Source organism: Typopeltis vanoorti, chromosome 6 (assembly GCF_054136105.1).
Source record: "Typopeltis vanoorti isolate ZY-2024b chromosome 6, IOZ_Tvanoo_1.0, whole genome shotgun sequence".
In the NCBI taxonomy this organism is placed as follows: domain Eukaryota; kingdom Metazoa; phylum Arthropoda; class Arachnida; order Uropygi; family Thelyphonidae; genus Typopeltis; species Typopeltis vanoorti.
This window is the reverse complement of record NC_143554.1, coordinates 127,971,484-127,994,643: the sequence shown is the minus strand read 5'-3', so window position 1 is coordinate 127,994,643 and position 23,160 is coordinate 127,971,484. Positions and strand designations below refer to the sequence as shown.

Sequence of the window (23,160 nt, the reverse complement as noted above, 5' to 3'; positions counted from 1 at the left end):
ACAAATTGAGAAAGGAATCCACAATCTGCTTAGAGATTCAGCAGATCTCATCCGCATACAAAGTTCAGCATTATTATTAAAATGTAAAGTACCACTTGGAAACTTACCTAAAGTGGAATCCGTAGTCCTTAAAGAATTAAGACAAGATAAAAACATCATGATAATCAAGGCAGATAAAGGGAATGCAACAGTAGTCAAGAATTCAGAAGAATACGCAAGAAAAATGAACATCCTTTTAGAGGATTCCAATACCTATTCATCCCTAGACAGAGATCCCACATGGTGAGCGCATAATAAAACTAATGAATTGATTAAAAAGTTACCTAACTGGCCTGAAGAATTAAAAAGATCTCTATCAAAACATTCATTGTTCCCAAGAATTTATGGAACGCCAAAAATACATAAAAAAGATATCCCATTAAAGCCAATTGTAGATGGGAGTGATTCTCTGACCTCAAATACCTGAATTTTAGCAAAATATCTGACAAACATGATAACATCATACATAGAAAAAACAGAATCATTTATAAAGAACAGTTTACATTTCATCAAAAAGGTAAAGGATATAAACATAGAACCTTCAGACATCTTAGCAAGTTTCGATATAATCAGCTTCTTCACCAGTGTACCTAGAAATGACACAGTGGATCTTCTTGAAAACCTTTTCCCAACGGACATTGTAGGCCTATACAAACACTGCATGGAAAACACTTTTTTCATTTATCAAGACTGGGAACAAAAAAGGACTTGCCATGCCCCCCCCCCCCTCTCTCTCTCCAGCTTTAACCAACCTTTTTATGGAAAATTTTGAAACAAATGCTTTAAAAAAATATCAAAAAAGACCAAAGGTTTGTCTATGTTATGTAGATGATATTTTCGTCATTTGGCTGGAACAGTAGTTGAACTGATTTCTTTTAAAGTGTATCTTAACAATTTGCATCCAAATATAAAATTCACTATAGAACTAGAAGAACATAAAAAATTACCTTTCCTTGATATCTTTATAGAAGTAAACAAAGAGGAAAAAAAAGGTTATTTTCCGTATACAGAAAACTGACCGCAACAGGAAGATTTCTTAATGCTGCCTCACACCACCATCCATTGCAAAAAATAGGCATAATTAAAACCTTGAGAGAAGAGCATACAATATATCTAGCACATAGATGAAGCAAAATGAAGAATTACACTACCTGACAGAGAACCTTACACTTAATGGTTGAACCTAAGACAATCAAAAAAATCCTTAACATAGCTCCCTTATCAAACCAAAATTTCAAGAATGCAATCATGGCATCCCTTATCCGCTCCACTAAAGACCAACCACTTCCCCTAGACCTACCTGGCATATACCAGGTCCCTTGCAGCTGTAAATTGTCCTACTTTGGCCAAACAGGCAGTACAGCAAATATCAGAATCTCAGAACACAAGGATTACATCCGATTTCACCAGTACAGCCACTCTGGGCTTGCAGACCATGCTCTGGATACTCGCCACAGAATAAGATGGAAGAAAGCCACAGTAATACACCGCAGCAAGTTCAAATACGAAAGACTATTCATGGAATCAGCCTCAGCCCTTTGGAACATGCCAAACCTCAACAAATTTGGATGCATGAGACTGCCCCAAATTTGGGAAACATTTATCAGAAGAACTTCAGCCCAAAGGCCAAGAACTACCAATATAGCCCGCCAGGGGGCACCATCAGGACTTTAAGAAAACGTTAGCTTCCTAGCTTCGGTTCTCATTTGCTGTTATGTAGTACTTGTGTGCACATGTCTTTGTATTAAGTTCCCAAGAAGATGGCAACGTGACGTTTGCCGAAATATCGGAAAGTACATATTAAAGTTTATTTAATTTATATTTCTAGTATACGCTGTCAATTCCTTAATTATTAGTTATCATGTTTAACCAGCGTATAAGCCTCTCTACAAGAATCATGCTGTCGTACATCAAGCATGTCGCGGACAAACTGGCCACATTGCTCCACAAATACAACATAAAAGTGGCTTTTCTTCCTTTACAAAAAATATCAAGATTCCTACATCCATCAAAACTTTCGCATCATCCCATGAAAAAACAGCGTCTATCAGATTAACTGTTCTTGTGGCACCTGTTATGTAGGCCAGACGGGAAGGTCAGGAGAAATCTGCATCACTGAACATATAAAAGACATCGAAAAAAGAAGGGAACACAAATCAGGCTTAGCATTCCACACAACTACTACTGGCCATCAAGTACTCTGCAACAGACAAACATGTCATATGTTAATAAGAACTGTTTCACAAGAAAATTTAAAGAAGCTGCAAAAATGCTTAGAATCCCTACACATTGCAATAAAAATCGAGGCTTGATTTTACTTCAAGTGTGGTCTGCCTTCATCAAAAATTTAACTACCTTGGATATAACACACGTGAGCTACAGAACATGGCAACAACTAGCATTGTTCCAACAAGCATGCAGTAACGAATGTATCATTTTGTATTCGGGTTCTCAATTAATGAACAGTTGTGAAGTCAAAAAAAATCTAATGGACTATTATTTATCAATTAACCTTTGGTTGTAGTGTTAAACTTTTATACACCATTACCCCTGATGATGTAAGTCTTACGACAAATGAAACTTGTTGAGTTATTTATTCTTTTATTTGTTATTGTTTAGTAAATATGTGGTCTCAGTACCGAAAACTGTCTCCAGAACTGCTTACATAAGTATTGTTTTGTTACAATTTTGCATATATCCACTGATGGCCCTGTTTTTCTTTTTGATAGTACAAAAAAAATCCTATTACAGAAGTTTCCCTGCCTTGAATAACAAAGGCTAGAAATATGGAAATGTATTGTACATACCTGTACCTATCTATGAAGTAATGGTTTCTTACTTTTGGTAGCATTAGTTCTAAGAGGCATTAAGAAACCACCTTAATACCTTCCCCCCCACACACACTACACAATATTAACTCATAATTAAAGTTAATGGTAATGGGATGACCCTGTTTTTCTTTTGATGGTACAAAAAATCATATTACAGAATAGAAGTTTCCCTTATTTTGTCATGTCATTAATAATAAAGGCTAGAAATATAGAAGCGTATTGTACATACCTATGAAGTAATAGTTTCTCACTTTTGGTAGCACTAGTATTAAGATGCATTACGAAACCAACTTAATTCCTCCACACACACACACCACATTATTAACTCATAATTAAATTTAATGGGATGAATACAGCACAAGAAAATAATTAAACAACAGGTTTAATTGTTCTAGTATTTCGTTTCTGTCACAGAAACATCTTCAGAATACAATTTTAAAATTGTAAGAACACACACAAGAAGAAATTAGACTATTTTATGCCTAAAGTCCTGTGAGAAGGTCCCCTCTGTAGGTCTAATTTTTAAAGATATCTGTGACATAACTATAAAACAACAAGAATAACATAACCACATTTATAAACTTTGATGAGAAGCACAAATATTTCATACTGAAATTAACAGAACATAATCAGTGTATATGGAAACAACAAACAGATCAAAGAACAGCAATGGAAAGTATATACAACAATCAGTTTATCAATTCAAAATGGTTTGCCATATGCTAGAAGTATATTAAAAACAATTAGAACTATTTTTGATATTTACATATGATGAGAATCTTTGAAACTCCTGGGAGAAAGAGACGATCATTTCAATTCATGTTAGGTCCAGTGTAAAAGTGTTTCACAACTTTCTTTGAAAAGGTGTTATTATTTAAAACTGCTTCTGTGGAAACTGTTTAGTATTAATACTGCCTGTGCCAGACCAGACTTTAAGGTTTCAGGTATTCAATGTTGTCTTGATGTTCATTAATTCTTTTTTTCTGTAGAGTGATGTTTGTTCAAAGCATGTCAAATTACATTCACTAGGGATCTGGTAAACCCAAGCTAAAGATAGAAGCAAAAGTTTGTCTTTTGTAGATGGTAAGAGATGAGAAATTTTGTTGATAGGAAAATATATGGGATTAAAGTGAAACTTCAAAATTCTCTCAATCGGTTCAAAGATGTCAGAAATTTATGGCATCTCTGAATGATTAAACCTGTTATTTATTTTTCTATGATGTATTCATTCCATTAAATTTAATGAGCATAAGCCAGTACATAATCCTAAATGTTCGTTTAGCCATTGAACCTTAGAGAACATAGCTGAGATTACTACTCAATCTATGAATGAGTCCAAGTATGGATTACATCTTAAAAAATGTAATTGTAAAATGTGTTAAAAATGACTATACATTGAGCAGATTTATATCTTACTATACATGCAGCAAAACAAAATCACTTTCTTGATGTTTAATTTAAGCAATGCTGAAATTGTCATTTTAAGCTATTAAAGAAATAATGTCTGTTTTGAAACATTTTTGAGTTTTTTGTTTGTGTTTAATATCTCCCTTAAGATGCAAATAGCCATACAGGTAGCAAAACATGTTGAAGAAACATTCATTTTCAATAAAAACAGTCTACAAGTCGCACCTGGTTAATTAATAAAAGTTTCTACTACTCCTTCGTCCTGCTTGTTTCATTTAAGTCTTTCAGAGTAATTACTCCAGACATCTAGGATATTCATATCTTCAGTTTTCATGTCATCTTTATCATCTTTAATTCCTTTTATAGTACCTCCATTTCTTAGCTTTTTCACTATCCTTCAGAACTTGCCACCTTCCTGATAATTATCTACTGTATTCTTACCATTCTTCCCATGACTTTAGTTTAGCTACTTTTACACATAGCTTGGCTCTCTTAAATTTTTTTCTGTATTCTTTTAAGGCATCTTTTTTATTTGTTAAGAACTGTCAATATGCTTTTTTCTTTACTAGAGGACTGCTGCTGCTGTGTAAACTTCTTGTTTCCACCATTGGGTGCTTATTCTTGCAGAGGACAGGGGAAAAAAAAAAAGGAAAATTTTCAGCGCATGCTTCACTATATGAATCAGTTTTTTTTTTTTTAGAATTGAAGTATAGTTGAGTATACATTTTACCTGTAAAAGCTGTTCCTTATATTGAACTAGCAAGAAAATATGCTATTAACAATAACATAATGAGGCTTTTCTTATTTCTTATGTCTTCTCTCCATGTGAATATTGTGCACATCTTTATGCTTGAACATGGTGCTAGTAATGACTAGTCATTATCCCGAGCAGAAATCAAGCAGGTACTTAACCAATTATTATTAGCCTTTTTCCAAATTTTTCCAAACATTTCTGTATGCTTGGTGAGATTTATTTCCCATTATGCTCTTTAGATCTGCAAAAGAAATGCTTTTCCATTTTCTATATATCAACTGCCTGCTCTATTGGCATACAGTTCTGCCCCTACTTCCTTAGCAGAATCTTCTGTGGAACATTGACACAAACAAGTTTCATTGTCCATTTCCCCATTTTGAAGTTTGCCTACATTACTCTATTTGAAATTGCTTTCCATTCAAGAATTTATTTTCATGTTTGGTGTTGAATGTCAAATTTTATTATTACACAGACATCTTCACATATTTGGAAGACTCAATGCAGGGGAACCTACACTAGCCATTGTTTACGTGATGCTCATCACGCCTTCTTAAACTCATTCACTGATAAAGCAGTCATGACTTTTCTGCAACTCATTTACCATTCTCCAAGCAAACATTCTAAACCTTACACTCTTGCTGACTGTACTCATACACAACTTGCAGAGGTGTAATTCCTTGTTTTCATCTGTCCAATCATCTATTGAAATATTTTCTAAACATCTATGCTGTCAAATCCCTTTAACAATGTATGTTTCTGTTATATCCTTATCATATTAGCCTATAACAGTGAGGTAATTAAGATGCCTGTCTTGCAATCCATTGATATTGTGATTGAGTTCACAGCATTGTTTATGATAAACTTTGAAATAGAGATAGCAATATTAAATGATTTTTATCACTTAATGTGAAACATATTTGCTTAATCAAAGTCTGATATGGTTTGATTTATGCTTTAATTCCTAATTCCATTCATACTTTTGAATTGTACCATAGATAAGCTTTTATGTTTAGGATTTACAGTAAAAAAACAATTAAGAATAACAATTGTGTAACATATCTTCAAAAGAGGTCTGTGGCCTCAGTTGATTCAAAATGGACCGTAAAAAAGTTGAGGCAAAAATGATCAAGGAGCAGCAGAAAAGGAATGTTTTAAGAATACATTTGCAGAGTAGGAATTTAGAAGGTTGCCATGCTAATTGGACAAACTCTGATTAGAGACAAAGGTGTATAAGGCTTTGACTAGATATTGTTTGGCTTAAGTACATTAATTAAGTACACCAAAATATCCATGCATAGTTTATATTATATGGATCTGGAATATTTGAGCAATGGCTCAAATATCTCTGGAACTGAATAACCACAGTAAATGTTGTTATTCATTATCTTTTTAGAACTCAGTAACAATAATAAATATTGAAATTGAAAGTCAAAAGAATAAGCTGAGGGAATATGAGTTTCCCTTATATTCCCTCAGCTTATTTAGCATGCTGAATAAGAGAAAGGAGGAAAATACTTAAAGGTACAATAGTCAAGTTTGAGCAACCTTATCAATAAGATGGGTATAGATTTCTAATATCATAATCAACAAGATAAGGATAGAGCCATTCCAGGTTATGAAATATGATAAAGAAGTATGAAAGGGATAAGTGAACAGTATCTATATACAAAGAAGATGAGTGCATTAAACTAAAATAAGATCAACTACCTGTTTATGGGGAACTGGCAAGATGCATGTGTTTGGATTGTGGAAGATTAATTAGATACAAATTGGCTTGCTTGCGTTGATGATACAGACTTATGTTATTAATGACATTGTTATGCATTTTATTCCATATTGTTTATGGTTTAATGAAAGTTTCTGCTATTGCTAGCTTTCTTAAATGTCTTGTCATTTGGTAGTTATTGACTTGAGTGCATTTCCATGGAGGATTTTGTGATCATAAATGCTTTTTGTAAATTACTTTTGATAATTATTTCTGCAGTACTTGAAGAATAAGTAATAAGAAAATAGTTAATATAATTTGACTATCTTTTAGAGAGTGGCACTTCAGAGAGTTTTGCCCTGCCTAGTGAAAGAATATGCAAATCCAGAAATGGTCCCTTTTGTCTTGCCAAATGTTTTACTTGTTGCTGAAGAAACTACCAAGGAAGAATTTAACTGTTATATTTTGCACAATATGATTCCTCTTTTCAGTCTTCAGGAACCTATTCAGGTATGGGCTTATTTAGCATGCTTTATAATATCCAAAATCTTTAAATATAAAAATTTATTCAATGCTCATGCATACTATCAGTCTTAAAAATATAAGTTAACTATAATTATTAATTCTTATTATTCTTATTAATTATTAATAACTAAATTTATTAATTCTTAGGATATTTCACATTTGTAACCCTGATAATTACATTGACTACATAATCAGTATGAAAATTACAAAGGATAAACATGAAGTATTAAAATATATATATATATATATATATATATATATATATTATTAAAAAGCTTTAATGACTGATACCGAGAGATAAAAAGATGACATGGTATATTTGAAAAGATACTACTAGTTTCGTTGAATTGATCAACATCTTCAGGTATCACAATCAAAGAAATATATAAAGAATTACAGAGACTTAAAATTGCATTAACAGAACAAGTACAAAAAAAGTACAAGTACAACAGCTATTCAATTTAGTCAGAGAATCTTGCAGACTTGTAGCAGATTTATTTAAAAGTATAACATCATCCGCATAAAGCAAAGAGCTGACATTAACATCTCCAATTTTGATATCATGTTTAATACCACTTTCCTCCATAATGTGATCCATATAGATAATGAATAATAGAGGGGATAATGTACATCCTTGTCTCACACCAGATTTAACATTAAACCATCTTACTGTACTTTCTTCAATTCTAACTGCTGACTTACAACTCAAATAAAGACAACTCGAGAAAGCATGGGAATATAACAAAGATCAGTATTTAAGTTTTGTCAATTTGGAAAAGGCATATGACAAGGTGCCAAGAGAGAAGCTATTCAATACGCTGCAGTTATATGGTGTCAATGGGGCATTATATCAATTAATACTTAAGTCTTTATTTGAGTTGTAAGTCAGCAGTTAGAATTGAAGGAAGTACAGGAAGATGGTTTAATGTTAAATCTGGTGTGAGACAAGGATGTACATTATCCCCTCTGTCATTCATTATCTATATGGATCACATTATGAAGGAAAGTGGTATTAAACATGATATCAAAATTGGAGATGTTAATGTCAGCTCTTTGCTTTATGCGGATGATGTTATACTTCTAAATAAATCTGCTACAAGTCTGCAAGATTCTCTGACTAAATTGAATACCTGTTGTAATAGATATGGTATGAAGGTCAGCAATAAAAAGACAAAGACAATGAAAATAGGCAGAATCATTGAAAATGTCAACTGTGTTGTGAATGGAGAACCCTAGGAACAAGTAAAACATTTCAGCTACTTAGGCATGATTTTTACTGAAGATGGTAAATTAAATATAGAAATAGCAACAGAATCAGCAAAGCTGGTATGGTTTCATGTAAAATATATCCTACACATTCTTTTGAAATGCCTATAGTCTCCAAAATTTCACTCACTTTGACTTGCCGGTCATCCAATACCATATTGTGTACTTGATCGATGATTTCTGGTGTTGTTACACTTTTTGGACGTCCTTCACATGGATCATCTTCAAGGCTGGTATGGGCATGTTTAAACTCGGCAACCCATTTCTTAAATGTCAAAAATGAAAGAGAAGAGTGCCCATAAACTTTTATGAACTTGGAATGAATTTCTTTGCCGTTAAACCTTCTTTTACAAAGAATTTTATAACTGCGCAAAACTCAATTTTATCCAATTCAAGGAATACAGACAACACTTCTGCTTCAGACAGAAGCAAAACTTGTGACTTGCAATTTTACATGGATGCTTATGACAGATGTACCAACTTAGAAAAAAAAAACTTGCTGATAGTGTCGCCATCTATGGTTGAGGCCGAGAACTTTTCAAACCACCCTCATATTATTTCTTTCATATGTTAGATAGAGAGAGGCAGCCGTTCTGATTAAGTTCAGAGTAAAGTAATGCCGTAGTGGTTTCTTTAAACAAGAGTTCAAATTTATGCTGGCATTGATGAAATAAGAATCTTTCGGACCATAGCTGTTCTTGTCTATATCCATTCTATCCTGTATTAAGTCAAATTTTTTAGATTTACTGTTGCTAATGTAAGAATGGTGTTCTTGTATTATCTTTTTTACACAGCATTCAATTTGTCCAAAGTAAGAATGATGACGACAGTCATAAGGAACTTGTTATTATTGAAGAAGGTGAAAAAGAACTACAAAAGACATTGAAACTGTTAAATGAGGAAGGAAAAAAATTTGGACTTGTTCTGAACTTGGAAAAAACAAAGATAATGGTATTTCATGAGAAGAACATGAAACAAAAGACACCAGTGGATGGAATTGATATAGAAAATATAGAACAATTCACATATTTAAGAAGTAAAATGACATGATTTGGACTGTAAAAAAGAAATAAAGATCAGGATTGCAAAGGGAAGAAGAAATCTGAAGGCCATGAATAACATCTGGAAAAGTAAAGTGATTAGCCTGAAAACAAAACTAAGAATGCTGGAAACATGCTTCTTTAGCTCTGTACTGTATGGATCTGAAATGTGGGTGATAAATAAGGAATCATGTAACGGAATTTTTGCATTTGAATGGACTTGTTACAGGAAGATTCTAAGAATAGGATGGGTACAGAAAATTACAAATGAAGAGCTCTATCGGAAGATACAACCAAAGAAGAATCTAATGCAGAAGATTATAAAATGGAAGCTGCAATTATTTGGACACATCTGCAAAATAAGTGAGAACTGGAAGATAGGGACATTCAAGTTTGGTATTATGGACTGTGTAAACAGAAGAGGTAGACCATACAGAGAATGGATAGATGACATAAAGGACTGGCATGGAATCGATGTACAGAAACTGTGATACTGTGCACTGGACAAAGGAAGGTGGAAGAAGATAGTGAAGGAGGCATCAGTCACCAACAGGCAGCGAGCGCTTGGTTCTTGATGATGATAATAAGGGTAGAAGCCAGGGAGAGCTAGAGGAGACTTTATCTTTTGAAGATGGAAACTATGCTGATAATTTGTTGATAGGAAGTAAAGTAGCCAGTAAATTGTATTGCTTAAGAATTCTTGAAATGGGTTCTGAGATGCCAGAAATGTAAGGAATTGGAGCTGAACATACTGTTTCCTTGTTATTTGAGTTAGGATTATAGGCATTAACAAGCTGTTGCTTATTCCTTTCTGAGAAGGTATTGAGAATTCTTAAGAAATACAATTTCACATATCATTTGATGTTTAAGAATTCTTGCTGTTATTGAGGTGTAGAACAAATAGCATGAGCATATTGTAATAACATTTTTATAATTCCAGTCTTCTGTGATAGTAGTGAGCTAGTTGCTGTTAATGTAGTGTGCAGTACAAGCAGGCTTTCCATAAATGGATGTAATTAATTGCTTCCTCTAAAAAAGGATGACTTTTCTTTTTCCATAGTGAATTTACACTGGTGTCCAAAAAAACTAAGGAAGAATTGCCAGCATACTAATAAATTATATTACACTAAAATGTGTTGTACATTTCATACATGTTAAATTGCAATACGATTTTGGCAAAAATCACAAATTTCCTAAGGACGTAGTTAAGGAATTAATGTACAGTGATTACAGAAAACTATGTGGAGGGACATTTCAGTATGGAATATGCCTACCCAGAACTGCATTGCAGCTCTCAGAATGTCATACCATGATTAGCACCAAGTGATTCAGGAGTTCTTGCAGCAAACTAGTCCACTCCTCCTTCAGAGCAATGATAAAGCCTTGTTTGTTTTCTGAAGGGGAATTTCAAGCAGCAGTGCATCTCCTTATTGCATCCCAAGTGTGTTCAATGGGGTTGAGATCTGGGGGGCATGTTGGCAGCTCGATTCAATTAATATCCTCGATCTCCACCCCTTGTGTATGATGTGGTGTAGCATTGTCATCCATAAAAATCTATTCTTCATCTACAGCACTATGGAACAATTGAACATGACATTGAAGAACTTCATTGCAGTATCGTTCACCAGTCATAGTCCCTTTTTTCAGCACTTGCAGCCAGTGCATCCGTTAAGCATGATGCCTCCACACATCATGCACATCCCTTTCAAGAACATTCTCACGATGGTAAGCAGTACTACTTTCACTCTAGATCAGGTGTCATCTGGAATTGGAGGAAAGACTAAATTGATTCTCATCTGTAAAGAGTACATTAGCCCATTGTTGTCTTGTCCAATTTTTATGGATCCAATACCACTGAAACTTGCAGTATGGCCTTTAGGTGTATAGGCCTACTTGTTGCAGATATTTTCCTACAGTTTTTTTGAGATATCTGCATACCTGTGCTTGAATGAAACTGACCTGCAAGGTCCTACTGTGGTGTGTTGATTACATTTTGTTGTTATAACCAAAAATCTGTCTTCATGCTCCATGATAGGGCTAGGTCAACCTCTTACTAAACATCTGTAACACATTATTCAAATTAAGTGGATATTGAATCCAACATTATTTCAAAGCCGAATATAGAAACTATAAAAGTTTCAGTGGATCCAAGCATAAGCAAACCTTTCATGACAGGGGAAACTTGTAGTAAAGGTGGTGCAAGCTTCGATCACTATCCTTAGTATTTCCTATAATGTAAAACACATCTCCTAGAGAACATGTATGATGTTATACATTATGGGGGGGGGGGTCACTACCCAGACCGGTTTCAACCTTTTTTGAGGTCTCATCAGTGGGAGCCAGACCCAAATGTAAATGTAAATGCTCAGGTTGTAGTGATGCAGAACTTATATACTTTACCATACAAGTTGCCAAAAAAGGTGTCACATCACAAAAGGCACCAAGAATTACTGAAAGAAGAGAGCCAAAAGGCTTCACCTCGACAATGCACAATTATTCAAATTAAGTGGATATTGAATCCAACATTATTTCAAAGCCGAATAGAGAAACTATTCGAGTTTCATGCTGAACATAGATAGAAACTATAAAAGTTTCGGTAGATCCAAGCATAGGTGAAACTTTTGTAGTTTCTACATTCGGCACGAAACTCTTGTAGATGCTTTATTCGGCTTTGAAATAATGTTTGATTCAATATCCATTTAATTTGAATAATTGTGCATCACCAAAGTGAAGCCTTTTGGCTCTCTTTTTTCAGTAATCTGTAACACATTCCCTAGGTTTGAAACGTTTCCCAGAGTGCTTGGATGGAATGCTATGTGAGATTCCAACTCAGTATCAATAATTCTGTGGCCTTCTTTAAGATTTCAAATAATTCTTTCCTGCATGAAATCATCTAAGTGATATCTTTGAGGCTTTAAAAGACATCCAGGTTTGCAACTTTATTCCTTCATGAAAAGACCTTAGCACAGTCTTTTGTCCCTGGATGCTCATAATAGTTATATCAATGCAAACTTATCACTTGTCCACATGAGCCAGCTATTAATATACATTTTATTTCCGATCTCTGAAATTTTATTACCTCAACTGTAGACCCTCAACTTTCCAATATAGTTCTCACTGTGGCTAAACGCTCCCTGTACCATTCATTTAATAAATACAACTGACATTTAGATTGTAAATTCAATTCCCTTGTCATGAACAAAAGCACACCTCATACTGATCCAGAAAATTGGGTAACTGAAAGTGAAACCCTTATTCTTTCAAAAAGACATGATTTCCCCATAGTTTGTAAAAGGATATCTTACTTAGATTTACTTTTCAACATTGAACAGAACTTGTTCATTCTATCTAGTGAGGATAGTAATAAACTTCTTTTGGAAATTTCATCTATCCTACTGAAATTCAAGCTTTCACCTACACACTTTAGCAGAAATGAAAGCATTACAATCCTTAAGATGCAACACTCATCTCATTATTACTAAGCCTGACAAGGGGAACTCTATTGTTATGGATTCTACTAATTATAAAAGAAAATTCTTTTATTACAGGATTGATCAACTTAACAAGAGTTGGGTTACAATCCCACTAAAAGAAACTAGAAAACTGAACTGTTTAATAGATGAAGTTGTAAGCCTTGATGGAGACACCATAGAAAAACTTAAAACTTATTTTGCTAGACATAAAGACATTCCTCTCCATCCAGTTGTCAACTCCATAGATTCACCTGCTTACCAATAATTATGACGTATTTGGTATAATGATATAATGATTAGCTCTGATATAGAATCTCTCTTCACAAATATTCCTTTTGAGGATACACTATATCTACTTTAAGAAGCATTTCTACGGGATATAGTAAAATTATGATGACCTTTCTTTTTCCTATTGCCTTTTACCTTGTGCAGTAATTCCCCTAGATTTATCTGATAGGTTCCTTTCACCAACTTATATCTCATCATTTCTTCTCCTGTTTACCAAGCCCTGCAGAGTAAATTCTCTTAATCGTCCTTATACTCAGCATTCCAGAGTCTTGAGATAACTTTAGTTATCTCTATATACTGTTTTTTTTTTTATTGCCTGTGATAGATGCACAGAAATCTATATCTATGCAAAGAAATCCAAATGGGACTTCATTAATGTCTTATACAGGGAAACCTCCATATACCTAAATTAAATGATGGTCCTAGACCAGAGCATTAAATAAAATAGTATTACTTATCCTTTTGTGTGTGTGTGTGTTGAAGAAACCTTTCAGGATAGTTATTTAAACCAATACGTGCTAATAGAGACAATAGGATCTTGGATTTGATAACATCAGAGGAATTATTAATCAACAATGTTAATTCTCCTTTGACCCTTTCAGGGTCAAAGAAGACTGGTCAATATCACCAGAGTTCAAAATCGGTACTATCAACATAAGAAGCCTGAATGGCAAAGAAATGGAGCTATCTGAGGAATTGGATAAGTACCAGATCGACATAATAGAGGTGACTGAAACAAAAACTGGTGAGATCTTTCTGAGCAATAAATACAAAATGTTATATTCAGGCAATGCCAATCAAGGAAAAGGAGTAGCAGCCATAGCACTCAACACTAAATACAAGGCTAATCTTCTTGAATGGTAGGCAGTCTCAAGTAGAGATTGTGGGCAAATATCAGAATGGGAAACTGGACAATGAGACTTATTTGTGCCTATGTTTCTACTAAGGTAGAAGTGGAGGAATTTTTTCAGGATTTAGAGAAAGCAACTAACACAAAAAGGAAAAGTTGATCTTTGTTGAGGATCTAACATTTTCAGGATTTAGAGAAAGCAACTAACACAAAAAGGAAAAGTTGATCTTTGTTGAGGATCTAAATAGCAGAGTCGGAAATGATTGTCAGACAGACAAAAATATTTTCGGAAAATTTGGAGAAAAGAGCAAAGCTAATAATAATGGCAAATACCTGTTGGCTTTCTGCCCAAGACGTGAACTGGTTATTACTAACACCATGTTCCAACATAAAATTGTGTACAAATTTACATGGAGAGAAGAGACAAGGAATAAGAAAAGTCTCATTGACTATGTTATTGTCGATGTGATGTTTTTTCCCCTGGTGCATGACACCAGAGTGTATGGAAGATTTGAAATTGGAAGTGATCACCATTTAGTCTTGAGCAGGATAAAATTGAATTTCATAATGAAATTCACTGAATTTCAAAGAAAACATTGCTTGATTCAACCAGAGAGGAATGTGGTAAGGTTGACTGTAAGGATAGAAAAATCCGAACACCATGGTGGACACAGGAGTTAAAGAGCAGTGAAGGAAAAGAAGAAAGTATATCAAAAGTCCCTGGCAAATAAGTCAGCTTGTGCTCTTAGAGAATACAGAGACAAATGTAAGAAACCTACACACTGTAAAACTAGGTAAAAAGTCATGAGAAAACTTTGGTAAAAACTTGAAAATAAATATCAAGCAGGTGGGAAGATATTCTGGAGGTAGTTGAAGAAGCTCAGACATAGAGGAAAGAGTGCTGTAAAAGGAATTAGAGATGATAAAGGTGACATGAGAACTGGAGAAAAAGATATCCTTCAAGTATGTAGTAATTACTTCAAAAAATTGCTAAATGAAACAAGTAGTGATGACAACACAGTGGTAAAAATCATTCAACAGGCATGCAGTCAGGAATGCATATCCATACTTGAAGTAGAAAAAGCCATCAAAAGTCTGAAATGTGAAAAGGCAGCTGGAGTAAATGATATTTAACAAGAAATGCTCACGTATGGAGGTATAAAAGTCTTACAGTAGCTGCACTGCATAGTTCAGAGGGCCTGGACAGAGGGGCGAATTCCAGATGATTGGAGTAGAGCTCTCAGTGTAGTACCAATATATAAAAAGGGAAATAAAACTGAATGTGAGAATTACAGAGGTATTTCTCTACTGAGTGCTCCTGGTAAGATTTATGTCAGTATACTTGAGAAACGGTTGAGAAGGATTGTGGAAGAAAAGCTTGGTGAAGAACAGCTGGATTCAGGCCAAATATAGGCTGTCAGGATCAGATTTTCACTTTACGACAAAGTTCAGAAGTAATGTGAATATAAAAAGGATGTGTATTTAAGTTTTGTAGATCTGAAGAATGCATATGACAAGGTACCAAGAGAGAAGCTATTCAGAATGCTACAGTTGTATGGTCTCAGTGGGGTATTATATGAAGCAATACTTAGTCTTTATTTGAGTTGTAAGTCAGCAGTTAGAATTGAAGGAAGTCCAGGAAGATGGTTTAACATTAAATCTGGTGTCAGACAAAGGAGTACATTATCTATATGGATCACATTATGAAGTGATTCATATAGACAGTGGTATTAATCCTGATATCAAAATTAGAGATGTTAATGTCAGCTCTTTGCTTTATGTGGATGATGTTCTACTAAATAAATCCGCTACAAATCTGAAAGATTTCCTGACTAAATTGAATAACTGTTATAATAGATATGGTATGAAGGTCAGCAATAACAAGACAAAGACAATGAAAATATCAACTGCATTCTGAACGGAGAACCTATAGAACAAGTAAAACATTTCAGCTATTTAGGCACAATTTTTAGTTGAAGATGGTAAATCAAATATGGAAATAGATAATAGAATCAACAAAGCTGATATGGTAGGAAGTCAACTGAATAAATTTATATGGAATGAGAGAGAAATTAGTCACAACACTAAATTAGCTGTATACAAGACAGTGTTCAAGCCAATTTTAACTTATGGATCTGAGAGCTGGGTTAGAAATAAAACACTTTACCAAAGACTAGAGACCAGAGATATGAGAGTCCTGAGAAAGATTATGGGCATGAACAGATGGCATCAATAGCAATATCATATTAAAAACCAAGGATATTAGGAAAGAACTTGACATTGTTAGCATCCATGAATGTGTTAGCAGAGCTAACCTCAGGTGGTTTGGTCATTTAAACAGAATGGAAGTGGACGGATTAGCAAAACAAGTATTCTCTGCCAGGTTGGCAGGAAAAAGACCAGAGAAAGACCAAGAAATAGGTGGATTGATACGGTACAAAGTGCCTTAGACAATAGAAATATAAGATCTGATAATGTTTTAGGCTTTCCAGGTAACATATTGATTTGGAGGAAAATTGTAGATAGAAAGATAATCATCATCATCAAATTCCTGCCATGTTCCCTCAAGGGGTGTACAGGATATGATAGTGCCACATGAAAAAAATTACTTCATCACTAACTTCCTATCTGCAATTTTCCTCCAAATCAGTCTGTTACTTGTCAAGACTCCAACATTATCAGATCTTATTTTTCTGTCGTCTAAGGCACTTTGTACTGTATCAATCCACCTATTTCTTGATCTTCCTCTGGGTCGTTTTGCTGCCAACCTGGTAGAGAACACTTGTTTTGCTAATCTTTCTTCGCCCATTCTGTTTAAGTGACCATACCACCTGAGATTAGCTCTGCTAATGCATTCCTGGATGCTGAGAATGTCATGTTCTTTCCTAATATCCACGTTTTTAATATGATATATAATATCATGATAATAACACATAATAATATGATATGATAGGAAGTTAATAATGATGGAAATTTTTCATGTAGCACGCACGCGCACACACACACACACACACCTTGAGGGTAAATATCAGGAATTTGATGATGATAACCCTGAAAGAAGAATTAAAACTAAATGAGGAAGGTAATAATGAGAAATCACCAACAGCAGAATTCAAAAGCTAACATTGATGGTGCACTGCTTAAGGGTCAAAGCTGTATTGGGAACTGGACAATGAGACTTAACGCCTATGATTTCACAAAAGTACGAGAAGTTGAGGAATTTTTCAAGGCATCACAGAAGGCAGCTGACACAATGAAAAAGGAAAAGTTGGTACCGGTTGGAGATACAAACAGATGAGTAGAAAATGATTGCCAGACATATAGGAATGTTTAGGCAAAATTTGGAGAAAAAAGCAAAGCAAAGGAGAAAAATATATATCCTAGAAGTATCAAGTAATTACTTCGAAAAATTGCTAAATGAAACAAGCAATGGTAAGAAACACTCAACAACAATGATATATAATGATAAGTACCTGCTAGATGTCTGTTCCTGATGTGGAATAGTTATTACTAACACCATGTTCCAACATAAAGATATACACAAATTCATATGGAGAGAAATAAGAGAAGTCTCATTGACTGTGTTATTGTGCACAAGAGTATACAGAGAATTTGAAATTGGAATGATCACCATTTTGTTTTGAGCAGGGTAAAATTGAGTATTGAAAAGAACTTGAGAAATTGAAAAGAAATTGAGTATTGAAAAGAACTTTAACTTGAGGCATGATCTACCCTTCACAACATGGTTTTGTGAAGGGTAGATCATGCCTCAGTAATTTGCTCATGTTTTATAACACAGTGATGACTGAACTGGATAAGGGTAATGGGTTTTCAGTGATTCTACTGGACCTTGCCAAGGCCTTTGACAGGATACCACATGGAACTCTAATCAGTAAACTGGAGCAGATGGGGATGGATATAGAGTTGGTGAGATGGATAGGAGGGTGGTTGATGGAGAGATACCAGAGAGTGGTTTATTCAGGAGTGGAGTCCAAAAGATGGCTGGTGACTAGTGGTGTGCCGCAGGGTTCTGTTCTTGGACCACTACTTTTCAATTTGTTCATTAACGATATAGGAAAGGATCTGAGAGGAAGTGTTCACTTGTTTGCTGATGATGCAAAGTTGGGTAGAGCAATTGTGAGTGCACAGGATGTCAAAATTTTGCAGGATGATTTGGATAGATTGGAGGACTGGGCTAAGGAAAATGGATGTCAGTTTAATGAGGCAAAGGGTAAGGTTATGCATTTTGGAGTGAAAAGATTAGCAGCAATATATCACATTGGTGGAACCGTACTCCAGGAGATTGATGAGGCCAGAGATTTGGGAGTGTTGTGGATAGGGAGTTGAAGTTTAGGGGGCACATTGCAAAAGTAGCTAAATCAGCTCATCAAATCACTTGGTTACTGAAAAATACTTTAACAAGCAGAGACAAACAAATTATTGTTCCTCTATATCGAGCCCTGATAAGACCCCATCTGAACTACTGTGCCCAGATATGGGTGCCAGGGTTTCTTCTTGATGGGGAGGAGGTGGAGAGGATCCAGAGACGAGTGACCAAGATGGTGGCAGGTCTGTGGAATGAACCTTATGAGAACAGATTGAAGATTTGTGGGTTGCAAAAATTGGTTGATAGGTGGAAAAGGGGTGATATGATTGAGACATTCAAATTACTGAAGGGTTTCTATAAGATTAATCCATAAGATATTTTTGAGAATAGGACTGGTGATGGGAGGACTAGGGGCCATACATGGAAGCTGGGCAAGAATGTGGTTAACAGGGGTGTTAGAGGTTTTTTTACTTGGAGAGTGGTAAATGAGTGGAATAAGCTGCCAGAGTCTGTTGTGGGTGCTATGACTGTGAATGAGTTCAAGGCAAGGTATGATAGATACTGTGTGAATGTCGAATAGTTGTGTTTGACATGATATTTAGGGCCTCCCTTGATGAGTCTGTTGACTCCATGGAGTTGCCCGAAATAATAATAATAAAAGTTGGTGTTTGTTAAGCACCCTAGGTATCTTTTCAGACGTGCCTTTAATGTATGGGATGGTGACAGTTTTGTTGTAGTCTTCTGTAGTAGATAGTGAAATATAATACCAGCAAAATATTAGCTTTTAAGTTAATAAATAGTTATTTTCTTATCAATCTGTGTTCACATCAATACTGTTAAAATAAAATTCAACATATGTGACGAACACATAAGCCTTATCACAGGGTCAAATTTGTTACAGTTGTTATGCAATTTTTTGATACTTAAAGTCAAAGCTATATAAGTGAAAGGAGACCTCCATATAGTCTTTAAAGGAATGCAGAGAACTGATCAGGGCTTCTGAACTAATATCCAATCCTCACCTTATTGTGATGCAACCTGTTAGGTATCTACCTGGATACTGAATGAACAAGGATGAGCTAGCAATTTGGGATTTAGCCAACCAAATTGAATTCTTATTGGCTTAAACCAAAATAAAAAAAATGATGGTACAACATGAGAGAATTTCATGCCGACTGGGGCAATTAAACAAGGCCACCGTTGTTTTCGGCAGGTAACCAGGGCAAACAACAAAAATTCAGCTACTGGAACAAATCCTAAAACCCACCCCCCATCTCAACATCACCAGAGTTCAAGATCGGTACCATCAACATAAGAGGCCTGAATGGCAAAGAAATGGAGCTAAATGAAGAATTGACTAAGTACCAGATCAACAAATAGGAGTGACTGAAACAAAAAAGGCAAAAACTGGTGATATCTTTCTGAGCAATAAATACAAAATGTTATATTCAGGCAATGACAATCAAGAAAAAGAAGGAGTAGCCATAGTATTCAACACAAAATACGAGGCTAATCTTCTTGAATGGCAGTCAGTCTCAAGTAGAGTAATGTGGGCAAATATGAGAATGGAGAACTGGACAACGAGACTTATTTGTGCCTACGGTCCCACAGAAGGTTCTACTAAGGTAGAAGTGGAGGAATTTCACTTTAGAGCAAGCAACTGACGCAATGAAAAAGGAAAAGTTAGTCCTTGTTAGGGATCTAAATATCAGAGTAGGAAATGATTGCTAGACATACAAAAATATATTAGGAAAATTTGAAGAAAAGAGCAATGTTAATAATAATGACAAATACCTGTTGGCTTTCTGCCCAAGACGTGAACTGGTTATTACTAACACAATGTTCCAACATAAAAATGTGCACAAATTCACATGGAGAGAAGAGGCATGGAATAAGAAATGTCTCATTGACTATGTTATTGTTGATAGTGATGTTTTCCCCTGGTGTGGGACGCCAGACTGTACAGAGGATTTGAAATGGGAAGTAATCACCATTTAGTCTTGAGCAGGATAAAATTGAATTTCATATTGAAAAGAATAACATGTAAGAAAGTTTTAAAGCAAATAAAAGTTGAGCAGCTCTCATCACTATAGACTAAAATACACAAACATGATTGAAGAAAAAATGAAAGAGTTTGAGAATAGGAGCCAAACCTTAGAGATTCAGTGGCAAGCCTTGAAGAAAGCCCTGATTGATTCAGCTATAGAGGCATGTGGTGAAGTTGTCTGCAAGGATAGAAAAATTAGAACTCCATGGTGGACACAGGAAGTTAAAGAGGCAGTCAAGGAAAACAAGAAAGCATATCAAAAGTTCCTGTCAAATAAGTCAGCTTGTGCTCTTAGAGAATACAGAGACAAATGCAAGAATGCAAAACACTGTGTAAAACTAGCTAAACAAAAGTCATGGGAGGACTTTGGTAACTATGCAGGTGGTAAGATATTCTGGAGGTTGTTGAAGTTCAGAAATGGAGGAAAGAGTGCTGTAAAAGGAATTAGAGATGATAAATATGATATGAAAACAGGAGAAAAATATATATCCTAGAAGTATCAAGTAATTACTTCGAAAAATTGCTAAATGAAACAAGCAATGGTAAAAAACACTCAACAACAATGATATATAATGATAAGTACCTGCTAGATGTCTGTTCCTGATGTGGAATAGTTATTACTAACACCATGTTCCAACATAAAGATATACACAAATTCATATGGAGAGAAGAGGAGAGAAATAAGAGAAGTCTCATTGACTGTGTTATTGTGCACAAGAGTATACAGAGAATTTGAAATTGGAATGATCACCATTTTGTTTTGAGCAGGGTAAAATTGAGTATTGAAAAGAAGAGTGCATAAGAAAGTTTGAAAAAGAGTCAAAGTTGAGCAGCTTCCAGACATCAACTTTAGACTCATTTGCACAAATGTTATTCAGGAAAAAAATAAGAATTTGAAAGCAAAAACCAAACCTTTGCGATTCACTGGCCAACCCTGAAGTAAACTTTGATTGATTTAGTCAGCCAGGGGACGATTGGGAAGTTGTCTGCAAGGATACAGAGAGCAAATCCATTTGGTGGATTCAGAAAGTTTGAAGCAATCAATGAAAAGAAGAAAACATATCAGAAGTTCCTGGAAAGTAAGTCATCTTGTGTTCTGAAAGAAAACAGAGAAAAATGAAAGAAAGCAACTAGCTAAACAGAAGTCATGGGAAGTCCTTGGTAAGGACATAGAAAATAAATATCAGGAAGATGATAAAATATTCTGGAGGCTATTGAAAAAACTCGGAAATAGAGGAAAGAGTAGTGTAAAAGGAATCAAAGGTGACATGAAAACTGAAGATAAGGGTCTGCTAGCAGTCTGGAGTAATTACTTTGAAGGGTTGCTAAACGAAACATGCAACGATGACAGCACAGTGGTAGAAAATGCTCAGCAAGAACGCAATCAGGAATTCATATCAGTACATGAGGTATAAAAGCCATTAAAAACTTGAAATGTGGAAAAGCAGTTGGAATAGATGATATTAAACAGAAATGCCCAAGCATACTTCAGCTATGCACAATTCAGAGGGCCTAGCCAGAAATGAAATCTAGATGAGTGGAGTAGAGCTCTCATAGTTCCATCTATAAAAAAAAAAAATGGAATGAAGCTGAATGTGATAATTTTAGAGATTTCTCTACTAAGTGTTTGTTCAAGGTAAGCTTTATGAATTATTGAATTACTTAAGGAATTCACAATGTAAACTGGAATATAAATTAAAATAAACTTTAATATATATATATAAGGAAGTATATATTAAAGTTTATTTTAATTTATATTCCAGTTTAGGTTGTGAATTCCTTAAGTAATTTAATAATCATGTATAGCCAACTTATAAGCCTTTCTACAAAAAGCTTTATGAAAGCATTCTTGAAAAGAGGCTGAGAAAAATTGTTGAAGAGAAACTTGGAAATAGAACAAGCTGAATTCAGATCAGATAGTTCTCAGTATCATATTTTCACTTAAGGCAAAGTAGTTATATAACAACAAGCTTATTTAAGTTTTATAGATCTTGAAAAGTGTATGTATTTTGTGTCATAAGTCAGCAGTTAAAAGTGAAGGAAATACAGGAAGGAGGTTTGATGTAAAATCAGAGGTAAGACAAGGATATACATCATCTTCACTCTTATTCATCATTTATATGGATCATATTATGAATCAAGGTGGCATTAAAATATTAGAATCACAAATATCAAACTTAGCTCTTTGCTTTTTGCAGATAATGTACTCTTAAATACATCCAGTGCAAGTCTCTGGTATTCTCTTACTAAATTGTATAACAACATCATCAAATTCCTGATATATACCCTCAAGGGGTGTACAGGATATGATAGTACTACATGAAAAATTATGTCAATATTAACTTCCTATCTACAATTTTCCTACAAATCAGTCTGTTACCTGTCAAGACTCCAACATTATCAGATCTTATATTTCTATCATCTAAGGCACTTTTTATTATATCATTACACCTATATCTTGGTCTTCCTCTAGGTCTTTTTCCTGCCAACCTGGCAGAGAACACTTGTTTTACTAATCTTTCCTCTCCCATTCTGGAGACCATATCACCTGAGATTAGCTCTGCTAACGCATTCCTGGATGCTGACAATGTCAAGTTCTTTCCTAATA

General features: G+C 34.7%; 1 protein-coding gene across 2 annotated transcripts in view; it reads left to right on the top strand.

Moving 5' to 3' along the window:
* LOC150105927 (SCY1-like protein 2) overlaps positions 1 to 23,160 on the top strand; it is a 304,184-nt gene that overhangs the window by 139,366 nt on the left and 141,658 nt on the right. For both annotated transcript variants that reach the window (XM_090393688.1, XM_090393689.1), the window contains one exon: positions 7,070 to 7,246. In XM_090393688.1, the coding sequence (XP_090249814.1) occupies positions 7,070 to 7,246 (177 nt within the window). The remainder of the gene's footprint in view (positions 1 to 7,069; positions 7,247 to 23,160) is intronic.